This window comes from Mesitornis unicolor, unplaced genomic scaffold (assembly GCF_000695765.1).
Source record: "Mesitornis unicolor isolate BGI_N332 unplaced genomic scaffold, ASM69576v1 scaffold18188, whole genome shotgun sequence".
In the NCBI taxonomy this organism is placed as follows: Eukaryota; Metazoa; Chordata; class Aves; order Mesitornithiformes; family Mesitornithidae; genus Mesitornis; species Mesitornis unicolor.
Genome location: NW_010202764.1, coordinates 32,166 through 52,157, shown reverse-complemented (window position 1 = coordinate 52,157; position 19,992 = coordinate 32,166). Strand labels below are relative to the sequence as shown.

Below are 19,992 nucleotides of genomic sequence, written 5' to 3'. Positions count from 1 at the left end.
GTCCAGCGTAGGGCTACAAAGATGATCAAGGGAGTGGAGCATCTCCCTTATGAGGAGCAGCTGAGGGAGCTGGGGCTCTTTAGTTTGCAGAAGAGGAGACTGAGGGGAGACCTCATTCATGTTTATAAATATTTAAAGGGTGAGTGTCACGAGGATGGAGCCAGGCTCTTCTCGGTGACAAACAATGATAGGACAAGGGGTAACGGACACAAGCTGGAACACAGGAGGTTCCACTTCAATTGGAGAAGAAACTTCTTCTCAGTGAGGGTGACAGAGCCCTGGCCCAGGCTGCCCAGAGAGGTTGTGGAGTCTCCTTCTCTGCAGACATTCAAAACCCACCTGGACGCCTTCCTGTGTAACCTCATCTGGGTGTTCCTGCTCCGGCAGGGGGATTGGTCTGGATGAGCTTTAGAGGCCCCTTCCGATCCCTAACGCTCTGTGATTCTGTGACTTCAATATGTTAGCCAAATTCACCTCGCTGTGTTTGCAAAACAGGACAACTGGGCATTCTCAGCCTACCAATAGCGTCAGGATTGCCTGCGATGGGACATTCCTTCACCAAGTTGTTTTATAAGAACTTTTTAGTAACTTGACTGAGAACTTTAATGTATTTATTTTACTCTTGTTTGGCTATTTCCCCTTTAGTGTGTAATGCAGATCATTAGGAGACGTGCCACAGACATTTTCGGTTTGACTGTGTACAGGTACACTCTGTTATGAAGTGGCTGCTTTGCTGCAAATATATAACATTATTTCTTCTGCTTTTTGCAGGACCCTGCAGGAATATTTGAGCTGGTGCAGGTTGTTGGAAATGGGACATACGGACAAGTCTATAAGGTTTGAGCGCTACTTTAATTTACAGTGCTGTTCTTGATAAAACTGTTTTTCCTAAGGCAGAAAGGAGCACTATTTAAGAAGGTGGACAACGCTGTTCCAGTGATAGCCTGTTTTATCTTGCAGTCTTCTCTGTGTAATGCAAAATGGTGTCACCTGTGAAACTGCCCCTTCCTTCTGCCCTGTTTTCATGTCTCTCTGCTGCCACAGGTCAGGGAAGTGTGTTGGCTCTCATACTGACTTCCCTCTGCCCTGTTTTTTCTGTCCTGTGATTATTTTCTCCTCTTCAAAATTATTTAATAGGTGGCTGGCACAAATTAGCATCAGTGATGGCTAAATTTGACCTGGATTGAGTGGAGAGCTCATCCAATATTAAAACAGCGGTGCTCTTCAAGGCAGCAGTGTCAATTAACCCTGCTCTGCGGGCAGGCTGTGGAGTTTTTGATTTCTGTTATTACTCTTGTCTCCGTGATACCAAAGCAGAACAACCAGTCGAGAAACTACAGCAGTTAAACCTTGTCTGTCATAACATGTGGTGTACGCTGTGTAATGCGTGCTTTTATTTAAGTGTAAGAACTAGTCTAGAAAAGTGTTGTTTCGCTGTGAAGCCTTTCCTAAAAATTATCTAAGAAGAGAAAATAGATGTGATAAAATAGGGACCCAGGTCTGTGGTTGTTCCCATTTGGAGAAAGAAGACGGAGCAAGGAAAAGGCTGTGCTGCTGCACCCTTGGAGGCACATCAGAGGAGTGATGGCACTGGAGAAGGCTGTCGGGTCTTGCTTCTCCCCCAGATCCCACTGCCAACAAGCTCCTGCTTGATGAGTCTGTGTATTGGTGCGGGCTCTTTCTGCACTGACCCCCCACTGCAGGATGAACGCAGAAGAGGGCCATGATGTAGAAATGCAGGACTGTTCGACTTTCTATGATTTTCAGTGCATTGAATGTGTGTTATGTATTACTATCTGAAGGAGGCCTACAAGAAAGCTGAGGAGGGACTTTTTACAAGGGCATGTAGTGAGTGATAGGATGAGGGGAATGGCTTCAAACTGGAAGAGGGCAGTTTTAGATTGAACATTAGGAAGAAATTCTCTACTGTGAGGTGGTGAGACACTGGCCCAGGTTGCCCAGGGAAGCTGTGGGTGCCCCCTCCCTGGCAGCGTTCGAGGCCAGACTGGATGGGGCTTTGGGCAACCTGGGCTGGTGGAGGTGTCCCTGCCCATGGCAGGGGGGTTGGACTGGATGAGCTTTAAGGTCCCTTCCAACCCAAACCTTTCTATGGTTCTGTCATCGTTCTGTGTTTTGGTGGCCATCCTTTGGTGGCAGATTTGCTGTGATCGCATTTTGGTTTCTCGTTGAAGCTTTAGATACTCTTTCAAAGATTCTGGCAGAGCCTCTGCAGAAGCAGTTCTGGGGAGTTCCTGCTTTCCCATACTACATTTTTTAAATTTATTTTTATGTCAGCAGCAGGATCTTTCTCCTGTAACTCTTTGTTGCTGTGATTAAGTCTGTGTTGTTTCTGAGATTGTAATTTAGATACCAAGGTCAGTACTAGTGAATTAAAAATAGAGGCTCAAGGGTTCCCATGGACAGATCAGAAGTCATGAACCATTCAAGGGTGCTGTTGTCAGTGTAATCACAGAGTTTTCTTACATGTAGAAAGATCCTAAAGTTCCTAAATGGCCTCTGAAATAGTTACCTTTCTCTTCATGCCTGGATTTATTTTATATTAGGAGAGAAAAAAATTCAATCTAGTCATCTTTCAAGGATGTTGAGGGTGAATCAGCTGCTTAATCGTGGCAGAAACAGGAAGGAGCAACATAGTTTGCTTCTCTGCTGCAGAAGAAAATGTTTTGAGCTATTGTGTGGTTCACTAGAATGTTAGTTGCCAAAATGTGTAAGGAATATTGACAAGGAAAATGAAAAACGTACCCCAAGGCTGCTCGTCACTGAGGGCGCGAGAGACCAGGGTCTGACAGCTCTGGGCTCTGGATAATGGTGGTTTGAATCTCGGTTCCTTCTGCACTTGGAGCAGCTGCAACATCTAAGCAAGGCACTGAGAGACGGGGTCTTGCAGGGCTGAGGGGCAGCTCTGTGCACGCATGTCACGCGATGGAGAGAGGATGGGCTGTGTGTAACCCTGGCTCTGCCCAAGTACACCCATAGCAGAGGCTTTCCTCACATCAGTATGCGTTATCACTGACCGTGGGGTGTTTTGCTTAGGGGATGGAGCTGCTCTTTGCAGGAGGCTGGCAGTGAGCCGTGCAGATGGAGAAGGCAGGTGATGGACAGGTAGAAAGTGTGTGCTCCAGACTGCAGGCAGTCAGCTTGGTCTCTGTTGTGAACGGTTCTCCCACAGTCCAGCGCTCCCCTGTCTTTGGAGATACCTCTGCAGAAGATGCTGAGCACCAGCTGAGTGCACTCAGGTGGTATCTTCCTGCGCTGGCCTTGCCACCAGAGCAAATGCCTGTTTCCTCTGAAGGAGGGGCAGCTGCCAGGGAACAGCTGCTTCTGCACTGACCATAGAATTCACTTTTCTTTTTCACTTCTGTGTAGTATGTCCTTCGATCTATACAATGCTGGGGCTGATAGAGTGAATTAGGGAATGCTGGAATCAATTTGTAGTTTGACTATTGTAGGCTTGTGATGATAAATATTTAAGTTATAAAGTAATCTCTGTTATCCACATAATGTACTCATGTCATTAGAGCACTTTTTTTATTCTCCAGAGGCGTCAGAATCTTCCATACATTCAGAAATAGATGCACATATCAGTTTGCACATAATCAAGGCAAAGCTTATTTCAGGCTAAATAAACTGTGTCCAAGATTACAAAATTGCTTGGTTGGCTGTGAAGATGATTCATAAGGCTATATGTTTTAATATATGCAGCTCCATAAAAATGAAAATAAAATTTAGAGGATTCATCATTAGATTTGGAAAACAATGTGTAACAGATTTATTGAAGGAGAGTATTGTTCATACTCAATTATTCCAGACCAGTTCCAGCCCAGTGTCTTTTTAAATGAAATGAAAGAGGTATAAATCGTAGCCATGATAATGCTGGAGCTGTCTAGAAATGTTATAAAGTTGGGATTTGTGTATACTAACTGACTAAAAGCTAGCAGATTTTTTGACAACTTATGAAGCAGTAGGACGTAAATATGCCAGTATTAGATACTTCAGCCTTTTGGAAAGTATGAATAAGATATTAAAAATATCAGATGGTACCCAGAAGTCATGAGACTTGGGCTTCGTTATCTCTTGAAATGATAGATGAGTTTCTCAGTTAATTGCTGGCTTCCGAGAGCTAAAATCTGAAGAGCAATGCTATGTCAGAGGTGATTCTCAATAATGTCATGGCAGGTGGTAGCAGAGTCCTCTCTGAAGTTGGAAGTAGTGCATTTGCTGCTGGTTGGAGATGTGTATTTACTCTTTCATGTCTGTATTTCCTGAACTTTGAAGTGCTGAAGGTCAGACTGTGTCCAATCTCTGCACCTTCTCCACTGAGTGCATATGGGAAAGAGGTTTCTGAAGAGTTCACCGGTGGGGCAGGGCCACGTGAGCAGTGGCTGCCCCTGAAGACGCCGTGACTCCAGGCAGTGTGTGCTGGAGCAGTTTGTGTGTGAGGGAACTGTGACCATGGGCAGACCCAAATTGGAGCTTTGAGGACATTTTTTTCCCCCCTATGGAAAGGGCACTGCATGGAAGCAGAGAGAGAGAGACTGGGCTGAGTCTTCCTACTGCAGAGGAGCACATGGCACAAACCGACTGCAGCCCCCACTCCCATCCCCCTGCGCCCCGGGGCAAAGAGTGGGGAGGTGAAGAAACCGGGAACAAAAGCTGAGCCCGGGAAGAGAGGGGTGGGGGAAGGTGTTTTGCCTTTAAGATCTGGTTGCATCTCCCATTGTTCTACTGATGTTGGTACAAATTAAAATTGTTTTGTTTTAATTCCTTATGATGAGTCTGTCTTTTGCCTGTGACCTGTTTAAGTGGTGAGAAGCCCTCCCAGTCCTTATTTTGGCTAGCCCTTTTTGGGGCATCATGGTGCTCAGTTATGCACTGGGCCTAAACCACAACATCTTGCAGTGGAGGTATGGCTGTCAAGACCTGGCAGTGCTGTGATTTGAATAAATCTTTGCCTGCTCCCGTTACCTCCAGATGTTTAATTACATGGATGCCTTGTTTTCCTTCCACGAGTGGACTCTATTGCTATGAAGAGCTGGATAGTGGTTGTGTATTACTCTTGTTGTAGGAGAGTTGTATCTTGGGTTCTGTTGGTGCATTTAGTAATAACTAAACTCTATGGTTGGGAGGGGGTGAAGTATTACTTTGCGAAGACTTCAGCTGTTAGTTTCATATTCTTTGAGTGTTGTGTCTTCAGTAGGAGCCTGTTAGTGCATTTCCTATCTCTTAATTTTCAGTGCAGGACCATTTTTCTGATGGGTGAATGGGGACAGAGAGAGATGGGACAACTGAAGAGGGTGCCATTTTTGAAGTGTTTGGGTCAGACAGTTGCTCCTGAGCTCTGGAAGAGATTGTGTGACTGAGTTTATAGCCGCTTTTGGTTTTTGGTTATCAAGATAAAGAGGAATTGCTCACAATCCATTCATTCAGCTGTGCTCTGAGAGTCCTCATCCTTCTAAAAAAGTTTTCATGGGCCAAGTGAGGTCATCAGCAGCATCTGTGAAATGTGCTTGTTTTCTGATGCTGAGAGGCACCTGACTGGGTCTTTTGACTTCCTTTATCTTCACGAGGTGGATTATCCCTCTGCTGGGGTCAGCATTTTTGGGTGGCCCAGGGAATGAGAGGTTAGTGTCTTTGGTGAGTTCCAGGGGCTGACATTTTTGGAGTATGATCTTGCAGGCTGATGATAAACCACGACAGATTTGCAGCTGCTGTGTGTGCAAAGTGGTTGTATCTTTAATGGAGTTTGAAGGCACAGGGAACTTGAGAGAGTTGCTCTGAGGTGGGACTGTGAGAGTCAAAGGGGAAGAAGTGGCTTCCCAGAAATGCAGCTGATGAAGACGGAGCAGCGCTGTTGCTGAGGCTTAGCCGAGGGTGGAAGCAGCCCTGTCTTCCTGTAGTGGCTCTGCACAGCTCATGTTTTTATTTCTCTGTAGTCACATAAGGCTGTGGATATAAAAACGAAGCGGGTCTGAGTAAGGAAGTGTTTTTTGGGGGGGGATTTGTAGCTGTTTTTTGTTTTTTAAATCTGCTGCTTGGAATTGCATCATGCTTCAATTGTCGACATGAGTTATGAGCTACTCGTGATACGCAGTGGCAGCAGCGTTGTGAAGCATAAACATAACTTTTCAGCTTATCTCAAACACTTTAAAGTTCTGCTAAGTTCTTCATAATTAATTTAGTTGAATAACTGGCTGAAGTAAGTAGACCAAGTTGTGAAGGGTGGGGGGAAGCAGTGTGGGGTTTTTTGAGACTTGGTACTGCACGGAAGGAATCACAAGACCATGCTAAGTTAAGAAGTGTTAAGTGTGTGGGCTGTATTGAAAACCTTAATTGATGGTAGCACCTTGGTCAGTTAGTTACTGCCAGGCTACATCTGAGAAGCATTACAGTTATGTTCCGTGCAGCCCAGAAGGTAAACTTGTATAAGGTGAAGACTTCAAAACTGTCCCTTCTGGGGGTGGGTCAGAAGTGGCCGCCTTCTGAAGAACGTGTCTTGGGGCTGAAATGCAATTTCAAAGTCTGCAAACTGCTGCAAACAAAGATGGTTAAAATGTCGTGTCATCTTGGGGCGTTTTGTTACCATTTGTGGTCAGTTACAGCTTTCAAGCCAGCCATAGCCTTCAAGGCACTGAGATTTTGATGAGTCAAGTAGGGAAATAAGTTGTTCTTTATAGAAATGACAAAATGCTGCCTTCTGTTTCACTAGCAGTTGGTAGAAGTGCTTGTTTGTCTATTAAATTTCTTTATTTGGGTTTTTTAGTAGCATAGCTGATTATCTTGTCCACATGAAAAACTAGTTAATCGTTGTAGGCAGCAGTGTGTAAAGAAGCATTGCTGCAGTGTACTGGATGGAGTCGTCAGCTCATTGTGTAGATCCTTGGTTCAGTAGTGCAAATGAACAATGGAGATTGCTAATCCTGGCAACCAGGATCTCCTTTGGGAATAAGTCTGAGCTTACTATGTGCTACTGCCATTCTAGTAAGATAGGAAATGCTGTAGTGCCTATGAGGAGCTTGCCTTGAAAGCTTAGTGTATATGGCTGCATTGGCATTAATACACCGGAGAGATGTGGTTTGGTGTTTCAGTATTTGTGTAGAAGATGGAAGAACAAGGATGCACAGGACAAGAGGAACGAGGCACGAGTTATTCAGGGGAAATTGCATCTGGATGTAAGAAAAGAATACTTTACTGTGGAGAACAAGCCAACATTTGAACGGGTTTCCCAGGGTGGTGGTGCAGTCACCCTTGATGGAAGTACCCAAGGTTGTCGGACGTTGTTTTGGGTGACCTAACTAAAGGCCCTGCTTTCAACAGAAGGTTGGACCATATGTTCCCAGAAGTCTTTTCCAATTTTGATTTGAGTAAAGGGCTTTGGTTGAGTACAGGACATGTGAATCTCAGTGTACAGAACACATCTGCTATCAGTCCAGCCTGCTAGACTGTGAGTGACTGACCTGGAGAATACAGAAAAGAGTAGGGGGAATGACTTTTATTTGAAATACATAAAAAATAGGTAGTGTACTGTGTGTATTTAGTTGTCAGAGTTAGGAGCTTTTTTTTGACTATGTGGAATTGGTTTTTGGAGCTTTTTTTCCTTTGTTTTTAATCTCAGCTTCCCTGCTTATTTGCATGGCAATGCCAAACTGCATTCAGCACTGGCATTTAAAATAATGGATCATACATGCGAAACTAATTAGCAAATTGTAAAGTCCTGGTTCTAGTTAGTGAATATTTCAGTGGAATTAAATTAAGATTCTTAAGTGTAGGACTAGTTTATCAAAAATAGAAGAGTAAGGATATGAAAAAGCCTCTCAGCTGTGGAGTGCTTCTATACAAGAAAGGCTCTTTGACTGAGCAGAGCAATGTACAATAATTAGACATGCCATATCAGCCATTAGAGAATAGTAAAATCCTTGCAAATAATTTGTTGGCAGGCCTGCCACTCCCAGCTCCTCCGTGCTTTGGACCTGAATGTCCATGTGGGAGAGCACAATGCATTTTCATCCTAAACTGGTGGCATTTTGAGCTCATGTTGCGTAACACGTCAGATGTTGGCATTGGCACATGCTATTTGGAAGGTAAGAGAACATGCTAAAAATGCATTGGGGGTAATGTGAGCGCAGCAGGAAATAGTTCAAGCTTTTAATTTCCCACTCAAGCACTTTGCTCCACTTTAAGCAACTCACCAGTGACATTGATTTCCATACTCCTGACTGCTCTGCAGCTCCCAGGATCATGCCTACAGGAAGGTATGCATCAGAGTGGTCAATGCTTCTCATGCCTGAGTTTTACAGTACCTGGCCTACTCAGAAATATTTCATTGTATGTTATCTCTTCCAAATAAATCAGTGGAGTTGCGGGAGAACTTCTGTGAAATTGTCTGTTGGCAGTCCCAAAAGCCTCCCAGACATGTATTAAATGGCAGAAAATTTAGCATGTTTGACATGATTCCCATTGCAGGCTAGCTTTAGTAACTGTGCCTTTTTCTGAATTGCAGAACCTTAGTGCCTTGCAAGCACACATCACCTTATCCTCGTGTCTCCAATTCTTTTTTACAGCTCCATGTGAGTGGTACTTTCCAGGTCTGCTTTAATGACTTGAAGGACACTTGTACGTTTTTTGAAGGTCCCTCTTTGGTACTTCTGGGCTATGGCCAGTAGAGCATATCAAGTGGCTTCCTAAAAATATTGATAGCCTGCTTGTCTTTTATTATTATTATTATTGTTATGTGTATTTCATGGACTTATCCAGAATGTGGTGCTTTAAACTTGGCAGTGTGATCACAGAATCCCAGAATATGAGGAGTGGGAAGGGACCTGGAAAGCTCCCCCAGTGCAACCCCTGCCAGAGCAGGATCACCAGAGCAGTCACACAGGAACACGGCCAGGGCTTTGGGTGTCTGCAGACAAGGAGACTCCACAACCTCTCTGGGCAGCCTGGGCCATGCTCCATAACCCTCACACTGACAAAGTTTGGCCTCATCTTCAGCTTGAACCTGATGAACTGGTCTAAAGAACCAGTGGAGCATGTGTTCCTCTTCTGTCCTTGTCTTCACCAGCAGTAAATACTCTTTTAAGTTTCATGCTGAGTCTTCATGTGGTTTTTTTCATAAGAATGTGTTTGAATTTGTTTATGCCTGAGGAACCCATGTTTTTGTACAAGAATAGTCCGTAATAGTGCTTTATAGTTTGGTCTTTGAGTATTCAACAAGTTCATTATGTTGAGCCAAATAGTTAAGTCCTGCAGGATGAGATCTTGGGGACCAAAATACGGTTTCTGGGATATGTTTTAGAAATCTAAATTGAGATCTTGTTCTGAAGAAGGCTTTTTACCTGTGTGTTGAGTGGGGTCTGCAGTAATCCTGTACCATTAGTGCTTGTTGCAGGTGTCGCTGGAAGATACAGCAGCAGAAATGGCAGTCCCCAGCGAGGCACATTCACCTGCTGAGGTCTGTGGTGGATTGGTATTTTCCATGGGCTGGATGTGGTGCAGCATTTCCAGCACGCACAGACTGGTGATTGTGCACAGTGGGACTGTTGCAAAGTTGTTCACTTTAGCTCCGGCTTCACCTCAGCAACCTGAGCTCTGACATCTGCCCTGGTGTCTGCTGCATTGGGCCCTCCTGAGCTCTGTCCTACCTCGGCCTTCTCCACCCTCACCCTTTTCTATCCTCCCTAGTACCTGATCAGTCTCTTTTGGTGGGTTTTTCTCCTTTAAGTCAAATAGATGTTGGTTTGCTTGAACTGCGGAGTGCATCTATAGTTCATTCTGGCCTCAGTTAAATATCTTCACCAGAGGTGAGCTTGCATTAATCTCTCCTAGTCAGTCTGAGTTGTGTGACAGCAGACACGTCGTGAAGTAACACTCTAAGAAGCATTGTGTTAGCAGCTGACGAGCTGTAGCTGTAGAGACATAACTTTAGCCCCCTGACGGCCACCCAGCAGCAGTTAAAAGCACTACCTTGCTTGTGCAGGTAAGGTTTCTTACGTGCTCAGCACTTGAGCTTAGAGCAGTGCATGGGCTGGGGCTGGAGCTGACTTGTGGCAGTAGCAAGCCCTTAGTTCTGTTGCTTTTCTGGAGCAAACCAAAGTAAATAGCGTTGAAGAATTTGTTTTGTTTGTTCTTCAGATGAAGTCGTGAGCCTGATCATCTGCTGTCCTGCAAACCTCATGCTGATTTATGTCTGTGTAGAGGTTGCACAGAAGTCTGCCAAGTCAGGCAGTGAGACTTTGAGAGCTGGGGATGGGAAGTGCTGAAACACGAGGCATGTTCCCACAGCCTTACCCTGGCATGGTTGACTGCCGTGGATGATTGCCACAGCTCCTCTTCCTCGCTCTCTGATTACCCTGAGGCCAGCACCGTGCAGATCACCAGCTACATGAGGTTCTACACAGGGGCAGAGGGGTGGTGAGGACAACCAGCCAGCAGAGCTGGCAGCTCCACCGGCACCACTGACAGCGCGGTCTTTGTGCTTGCTGCTGAAGAGCTCTTCCCAGAGAGCACGTCTCGTGATGTCTCCCCGTGCCACGTGGGGTCACGCAGGGCTCTGTGACAATGCTGCTGTAGTCCCTTGGGGCACCTCCGATCCGGTGCTCCAGAGGAAAGCAGCGTTTGGCCTAGCTGTGATTGTGGAAGCCAAGGACAACTGGGTCTGGTGGTTGGACAGCCCAGGGTAGACAGCAGCAAAATCTGGTGGGACAGTTGTGGACCCTGCCCTTCATTTGTGGGGAAATGGAGTTTAAAAGCCAGTTTTCATTGTCAGCTGGGGTCTGACAGCTTGCTCGGTCAGTAGACACAGGAGCAGGTCAGCCCGTCGTCCCATCATAATGAAATTTCCAGTAAGTAATTTTAAATTCTAATGTCCAGTTTCAGTGGTAAAATCCATGAATGTGATAAAATCGTGCTTCTCCTGTCTGGTATTCAGCTGTTCTCAGGCTGCTGGCCAGTAGGAATTTTCTTGGCCTTTGCAGATCTGTGAATATGAATCTTGGGAATAAAATTAAAGAAGAAACTATTTTTCATCTGTTTGTAGCATACTTTTAATTTTTTTAAAGCCCTTTTGTGTTATAAGCCTGCCCTTGTAACCTACTGACATTGTGGGATTCCTGAAAGTTTTTAAAGATGTGCTTTAGAAGCACCTTATCAAAGGTCATTTCTTCACCATCCCCTTCTTTTTCCCCACAAAACCATGAAACTTTAGTAACTTCTGAGATCCTAGGGAGTGAACTGTCCTGAAGACATGCTTAGTAGCAAACTGTGGCCTTTTCAGTGTCCTGCACAAGTCATGTTCTTAGCTAATATGTAATAGCTAGCGTGTGGTCTGTGGCAGTGCTTTTAGGTGCTCCCATCAAGTAGGAAATGCAGTTTTCATAAAGGTGAGAGAAGGGTTGACCTGTGCCGCTGCAGTTCAGGAGATGTTGCTTTTCTTCTTGCTTCTGCCTCTCCTCTTTGCTCGAAAACACATGAATTTGCTGGAAATGGAGCTCTCCTTATGACTGAAGCTGTTAAAAGGGAGGCAGTCCTTGTTTTTGTGAAGTGTCTTTGGGACTCCGGTTAGGAGGAATTGGCGTACTTACGGAGGTGATTTGTGAGAATTAGTTAGCAGCCACTGACTGAACAACCTGCGGTTTGAAAACGGTTTCACTCAAATCAGAACATGTTGAATTCAACAGAAAGGTTAGCGGGAAAATGATTAAGAAATAAGTTGGCTTTCATTTTCAAACTTTGTGTCAGAAACATCGAAACATCGCATTCCATTTGCTTCATTTGAGCATACGCTCTAATCTAGCAGGGTGTTTAGTATTTCATAGATTGTCTTTAGTACTTGGAAAAAAGGTACCATCATACTGAAATAGTTAGGCATGACCAAAACAAACACATCAATATTAATGTGTATTCTTCTGACTTTCCATTCTGTGAGGAGTGCTTGCAACTGAAAGTGAGACCAGTTCGCGAAATAATGACATTTTGTTGAGGTTTACTGAATGCTAGAATTGACTAAATTCTGTTTCCTCACTCTGTAGTTGTGCGGTTGCTACATTTGATACCAGCATTTTTGACGCATTTTTTTCTTGTATTTCTGTTCTTAAAAACAGAAACATTTGGAGGAAAAAGGTGGAAGAGAAATGTGTGGTGATATAATATTGATGTAATATATTCTAGAAATATTTATTTTACTGAACTTGAAGAATTTTCTAACTTTCTTGTTTATTGTGCTAAATTTCAGTATGGATTTTCCCCTAGTATTTAAAAATAACTGAAGAGGAACCAAATTACCGATTATTTCTGCAGTAGTAGATTTGTCTACTCTTGTTTTACTCTTGGCTTTAAACCTATTAACAATTATACTAAAATATGCAACAAAACCAACATAAAATAAATATGCATAAGGCTTAGATAATGGACTCTCAAATGTATTATTTACACAGATTGTCCATGATGTTTTCTTGTTATGTGGGAAAAAGGAAGAGCCAGGAAAAACTGTAATTGCTTTAATATTTGCTTTTTTTCCAGTCTAACATGAAATATTTATTGTAACAGGCTTCTTGCAAATGTTTTGCCTCCAGAAGCCAAATTCTGTCAGCAGATACCCAATTGTCTTTTATTAGTATGAGAGGGTAGCGTTAGGTGTTGTGGACCAGCGTACCCCTGCTGCTCTGAAAATCAAATTGCCGTGGTGCAGCCTTTCAGTTTTCCATCAGCTGCTGGCAGCGGGAACCCGTCCTGCTCGTGCATTTTGCCCTGCAGAAGAGCTCAGACAGTACCAGTACATGATTTGGGTGCACCAGACCATTCCTCCTGTGGGATTCCTTCTCGATGAAGGGTGAGTTGTTTGTGGAGACATTAAGATGTGTTGTGTCATCTCTCCCCATGGAAGGTCGCCAGGTTTCGCAGGCAGGCACATTAATGCTCGTAGGGTGCGCTCAGTCAGCCCAGCAGTCACGGAGCCCAGGACCGCTTGGATGTGGCGGAGGTGGTGCGTGCCAGTAGATGGGGTGCGCTCAGGATATGTTGGGCTTTTTGTGCGTGTGCAGATCAGCCTAAGTAGGTCTGACGTTTCCCAATTGTGTTGCACTCCTGGCTCACGTGCTGTTGAGTAGCTGTGCACGTGCATGGGGCATAGCACATTGCTGGATGCCCAACTGGGACTGTTTTCTTGGCAGAAGAAGAGGTTGCGTCTGGGGAACCTACATGTATTGTAGCCTGCTCTGCGTAAATATGCCTAAAAATTGAGAAGGGATGAAGGAATGAAAAGATGCACCAACTTTCCTTTCTTGCGGACGCTTGAAAGATTTCAGTCAGCACTGCTTTGAATAGAGGAAGTCGCAAACAAAAGCTGGAAACTTAGGTCTCTGATCCCACAGGCTAGAGAATAACAGAGAGGATTTAGGATTTACCCTTTCCCATGTTCCTCTCTCCCTTTCTTGCATCGTGCCAGTTTCTAGGTACCCATCTGGTGGAAGACTTTCCATGGCCTATATCCCCAGCTCGTGTGTTGGAGTTAAAGTGGTTTTGTGTTGGCACGGGAGTGTGCACCTACAGACAGCCATGAGCAGTCAGGTTTTATGTACACAGCACCCAGTGCATTCAAGTAGTCACAACAAATTCCTGGTTAGGTTGTATAATGTCATTTGGCTCCTTCCTTCTGCCAAATTCACAGTTCTCTGATCAGGAATGAAAGAAAATGGCCTTATCAGCCCTGGGTGATGCTCAGAGCCTGCATGGCGTTTGTCCTATCTGTCACGCAGATGGGTTTCGAATGTCATAGTGAGTAGATTAAAGACAACTTGGCTTTCTGAGCTTTTGTGGTTGCTGTATCCTGCATTGTTTACGTTACAGAGTTCTGGCAGACCTCTCCCTTTTGAGGTTATTAATAATAAAACAGAGTAATGTTTTACATTACAGAGATGGGCTTCTAATCTAGATCTGACAGGCTTGACCGTGTGGCTCCAGGCACCTCCGCTGCGCTTGCAATGGAGGCAGCGCTGAGCCTTCCCATGGGAGCTGGACCAGGGCTGGACGGGGATTGTAGGCACCAGTGGAGTTTGGGATGGAGATGACACTGTGCTCTATAAACTGATTATTAGTGGGGATCCTGGCTGGTTGAATTTTGTTATGTGTAAACGCTGCCTGTACTTCCAGAGGGGTTGTTTCCTCAGATGACGGGAGCGTAAGCCAACAGTGGATTTTCCTTCCTTTCTGGCTTCCTTCATTGCTGAGCAAGTAGCACAAATGTCACTATACAGTGCCCTGTTATCTGAGCCGTTCACTGTTGACAGTCATTGCATGATATGAGTGGTCCCTAGAGGCTGCATGATGCATTTTCATTCCCAGGGATCTCCTTACCAAACTGGGAGTGTGACCAGAAAAAGAAATGGGGAAGCTGCTGCTTCTGCGTTTTTGCTCCCCCTGGGGCAGGCTGCTGACTGTGTGGTTCCCTAGGTGTGTTTCCAGGAGTTGGTTGTGATCTGATAAGCCAGGGTCTGGCTTGTGTCCTGGCTGCCGAGGAGGGCATCCGTGTTTGTGCATCAGCACGGGCTGACAGAACCTTTATTAGCAAGCAGCGTTTGAAATACATGAGACGACACAGAGGGCTTTATGTCTTAATTTTGACTTTTTTTAAATTACTTTGTTTATTCCCACCACCCTCTGTACTACGTTGGCTATATCCATGTCTGCCATCAGCACAGACATTCACTTCTGCAGCATTTCTAACCTGCGTGCTCAGGGTGGGTTGTGCTGACGCTGTTACGTAGCGGGGTGCGTGCCTGGAGGTGGTGAAGCAGAGCAACAGCTCCCTTGGGGTTTGGTAGAAACCAGTTTCTTACTTTATTATTATTATTCTTAATGTGGTTTTATTTTTTTTCTTTTTGCAAAAACAAAAGGAAGTTTTAGCAGGTAGAAGCTGTTGCCTTGCCACAGGAACGTGTTCTCACATATGACTGCTGTGAGGGCAAAACCACTACCTGGTCCCACCCCTGGCTGCGGCCAGCATTTGCTGTCCCACTTAGCGATAAAACCCCCGTTCTCACTGGAGCTTGAGACATATGAATATTAAGCTTACACCAGTCAGCTTTTCAATCAGTGTTAACAGATGACTTCCCTAAACCAATTTCTTTTAAAGAGAAGAAAAAGCTGTTAACAGAAATAAATGGGAATTTCCAAAGAACTCAGCATCAATCTCCCTCTTCTCCTGTTAAAGCCTCTGTGAAACTGCCTGGACAGAGATAGAGTTATGCAGAAGATGAGCACTTTGGAAAATGATGTCCAGTGTGGCTGGATCAAGGAAAAAGGAAAAAAGGCAGGCCAGTGAGCATGCCCATACTTAACGAAATTCGGATGGAGACACATTTCTAATTAAACTAGGCCAAGCCATGTGTGCAAACCAGGGCTTTAAAAAGAATTATTTGGAGCCTCGTTTTTTCCAGTCCTTTGCACGTGATGTCATTTGTTTTGCCTATTAAAAGTGGATATAAAACGCTAACGGTGGCATGCTAGTGCTTTCTGCGCACCTTGCACTCCTTTGTTTGCAGAGTAAATGGCAAATAATCATCAGTGCTGGGGAAGGTGGCTCAGTGGCTAATTTCAGAACACCTTCTTGTTATGTATTTGTTCTTCTGTTACTGTACTATTATTGAACATCATTATTGTTCAAACAGATGTCAAAAATACATATTTTCTGTAAGCCTCAGTGGTGCACACATGAAACCACTGTTGCAGTGTTAATGCTAAGACTAGAAGAAAGTACAAGCAGTGGTTGGAGATGCATTTTTCTATCAAGGTAAATTTGGAAGTTGTTTAAACTTCCTGGGTTTTGAGGATAACCTAAAGAGTAAAACTAACAAAATGCAATTGCTTGCAAACCTGTGCTTTCTCACCCTGTCCTGCACCTCTGACCGCAGCAGTCCCAGTTCCTTTGGTGAGCCCTTTAGGGCTCTGCTTGCACGTACACCCACGGCCCCCGCTTTCTCCTCAGGAGCCGCTCTGACCTGGCACTGTCCAGTGTCACTGGGGCTTTCTGGTGGCCTTTGGGCAAGCAGCAGCCCGGCTGCACATTGGTGCCGCAGGTGGCTGCAGGCTGCTACGTGATCGGCTGGCACCCAGCCTTGGGAGGAAACAGTGGGGCCCACTTCGGAGCCCTCCTCTCTGGACGAAGGGGGTTTGTCTCCAGTTTTCACAAAGCATGCAGGGATTGAATCATCTTGGACGCTTCTGTCTGTCAGTTGTGGATGGAATGGGCTGACAGGTTAAAACATGGTTGGATGCAAGGGCAGCACAGTCACATTCGCCTTGTTTTCTTAACTAACCTGGCCAAGCTTCTGTCTCTGGTAGTGGAGGAAAGCTTGCACTTCCCTGTATTCCCATGTCCCTCCCTGAACCTAAAGGTTCAGAAACTAGAAGGCAATACAAGCACTTGGGAGGTAGGTTTTCTGGTATGGAGATTTCATATGCTCTTTGATTATTTTTTTAAAGATGTTTTTATTGTAAGTAAAGACCTAGTTGTTTACATTTCTGCTATTTAAGCATGCGCATTGGCAATGCTGTAAAGTTTTAACTGGCCTGGCACAGTTTTTCTCTGGCATGTATTACCAGCTGTATCCTAAGGAGCAATGAGCTGTTGGTGGTATATCTTTGCATCTGGATGTGGATGACAGAATATGCAAAGAAGCTGCAAAAGGAAGCTACTTTGAAACTTGCAGATGACTAAACTTTCAGAGAAAACTTTAAAGTGAGTACAATTAGAAGATGTGAAAGCAGAGGTACTATTTTTTCCATGTTATACATACATATATATAGGCTTCAGCTACTTACTACTCCACGTTTCTCCAGCAAGCTGCTGCATTAGCTGGGTGCCTTGTGGAGTGTTTAGGTTGTTTTGCTGTTTTGTTTCTTCTCTCTTGGCAGCTGCTTTGTGACGTGATGCAGCTGGTTGGACAGGCTATGGCCATTACAAGGTGAAGGAAACAGGGTTCAGAGTTTGGGAAATGCGAACTGGGTTTGAGACTGCATCGTGAGAAGGGTTCCGATGCGGCTTCGTTGACACCTGAGGATTCATGGGCTGGGCCAGTGGATTTCAGTCTTATAATTTTGAATATTTATATATGCATAATACATAATACATATTTTTAATATATATAGTGTGTGTGTTTGTGTGTGTGCATGCACTTCTGTCCATAGTACCTTGGGCCCCACCGTGCCTGGTGTTTTACAAGTTTATAGAGATGCCGTTGCTGCCTGGGAAAGCTCCATGACAACCGATGAATTGTGTATGAGAGGAATTCAGTCAGATCTGTATGCCTGTGAATGTAGATGTACCTGTAATCAATCAGACTAGCAAGTGCTCTCTGCTTACATCTAGCCTTCATCTGCAGCTTTATGGAGAGCCTGATTTCCAGTAGGCAGTGAGCTGTGGGTAGTTGTAGTGCAGTGGGCTGTCCGTGCTTTTACCCAAATGGATGCACTGCAGTGATGGCATGGGTTAATTTCTTCTGTCACGAACTCTGGCTCAAACCTGTGGTGGGATCAGCGTGAACACACCTTCTCCAACAGAGAAAGCATTAAATATACACGCTTTCTCTGTGGAAAACTTGGTGTGGAGTGCAATTTGTTTTGTTTGAGAAACTTGACCTTTCATGGGGCGAATTCAGATCAAATAAATTCAACAGCAGAAATTCCTGTTGACATCAGTGGAGCCAGAATTGCGTGCAAGAACCCAAGCATCAGTGGCTGCTGGTGGGAAGTCCTGCAGGAACGGCTCGGAAGCGTTGCCAGCAGCGCAGCAGAGGAGGGCAGAGGGTCCTCAGCCTGTGCTGGGGCTCTGCATGTGTTTTACCCAAGTGCATCGGTCACTGTATAGTGCCCTACTTCATCTTACACTGTACAGAATGAACTTGGGTTGTTTAAACAGGGCAAGGCAAGGAGATGAGAGTTTCAAAATCTGGTGAAGCTGTTCAGTGGAGCGGCTGAGGGAGCTGGGGCTCTGGAGCTTGGAGCAGAGGAGACTGAGGGGTGCCCTCATTCATGGGGATCCATTGGGAAAGGGCAGTGTCAGGAGGAAGGAGCCAGGCTCTGCTCTGGGATGGCCAATGCCAGGACAAGGGGAAATGGGTGCAAGCTGGAGCACAGGAGGTTCAAGCTGAAGATGAGGACCAAGGTTGTCAGTGTGAGGGGTATGGAGAATGGCCCAGGCTGCCCAGAGAGGTTGTGGAGTCTCCTTGTCTGCAGACACCCAAAGCCCTGGCCGTGTTCCTGTGTGACTGCTCTGGTGATCCTGCTCTGGCAGGGGTTGCACTGGGGGAGCTTTCCAGGTCCCTTCCAACTCCTCATATTCTGGGATTCTGTGATTCAGCAACCAGTTCTTCCAATGGTTAGCTGCTGCTTTTCCTTCTTACTTACTAATCGTGCTAGTCTACATTGCTTAAGGCTCTGTGGTTCTTCAGCTATAATGTGTTTAGCCATTTTTTTGAAATTATTCTGCCGGAGTTTTTCCCCCCCCCCCCCTTAATGAATTCGCTCTCTTTTCTGTCTCTGCTGTGATTGACTTCAGTCCCTACAAGTAATACAGAAAATTGGAAAATATGGCATTGAACAGTAACTGCCTGTAGCTGTTCAGGAACTGTTCCTGCACATCTGACCTAGAGTTTGCTCCAGAGGAGAACCTTTGCCAGCCAGGCTTCTGCTTTATGAAGCTGATTAGATCAGTTTAGAAGAAAATAACACCAAGGCTCTTATTGAATTCAGATTTTTTTTTTCTTGAAAAAGTGAACTTAGAAGCACTCTTCCTTCTTAATTTAATTAGAAAAGCTAGGTATACTTTACTTTTAAGAATAATTAGAAGCATAGTTTGGTTTTCATTTTGGAAACCAACTTAATACTGAAAGCTTTTCCAAACATTTAAGTAACTTTCCCTTGAGTTTTGTGAACCATCTGGCCAATGGGATTTTGGAAGGAAATAGAAACTGACTGCTGCTGCGAGATCAGTGCCAGGTAGTTCATCTCTCGCAGAGCTCATTCAGAAATCTGGAGACTGATGTATTTTCTCACAGACTAATTGTGCCCATTAACTCCCTTTTTATTTTTGGAGACGGTGCACCAAATGGAGCCAAATGAAAAGGCACTGAGAGTAGATGCTCTTTTTTTCCTCAGTTAAATGCTCTGTGGAGACTTTTGTATGCCAGTGAAAAAGACGACCTTTCCCTAGGCAAACCTCAGGTCTGCTGAACTCGACAGCGGCACTCAGTAGAGGTTTTGACTTTGGGATTCACCTCGGGTGAGGAAAATTGCAGGGAGGGTATTTGCCGTGAAGGAATGAACGAAGGGCTCAAAGACCCTAAGAGAAACCCATTCAATGGCAGTTGTTCGTCCTGGACTGTCCTGCGCATTGCCACGTGTGCTGTCTCTCAAGGTCGTCTGCAGAGGGATGCGTGTCCTCATGGTATTGCAACCTCTGTGAGGAAAGCACCAGCGGAACTGGAATGAAGAAGTAAATAACTTTTAAGGTTGTTGTAGCTCTCATTATCTAGGCTGGGACTTGCAGTCTGGGCTGTGCACCCTGCCTGCCTTAAAGCCTTTTTTAAAAAAACACAGCAACACAATTTTAACCCATGCAGAACCTTGTCCGTGCGTTCTGCTTTACATGCAAGAGAAAATTCAACTGCATTACAGTTACTGTTCACAAGAATGCTGAAGGATTTCTAAAAATTGAGTGATACAGTTGCTGAGAGCTTAATGTGCATGCAGGTTATGTTTATGTAGGGTGGAAAGTAATAAAGCCTGCCTGCATTAGCATGTGTCTGGGAGGGCCGCATGACTTAAAAAGTTAAAACATGACTCTCATAACATGAGGTTTGTAATTGCTGTGTGCAGCTTGACCTTGAGAGCTTCATAGTGATGGTGAGCCAAAAAAACCTTCCTTTGAGGGATTCCTTTTCCAAAAGTCTGGCCATCCATCAGCTGACCTCCTACAGCCCA

At 44.9% G+C, this 19,992-nt stretch overlaps 1 protein-coding gene across 1 annotated transcript in view; it reads left to right on the top strand.

The window, feature by feature from the left end:
• Window positions 1-771: 771 nt before the first annotated feature.
• Window positions 772-19,992, top strand: part of LOC104545371 (mitogen-activated protein kinase kinase kinase kinase 4-like) — a gene marked incomplete at both ends in the record, with an annotated part of 51,382 nt that continues 32,161 nt past the window's right edge. The window contains one exon of the mRNA XM_010190499.1: window positions 772-837. Coding sequence (XP_010188801.1) covers window positions 772-837 — 66 coding nt within the window. The remainder of the gene's footprint in view (window positions 838-19,992) is intronic.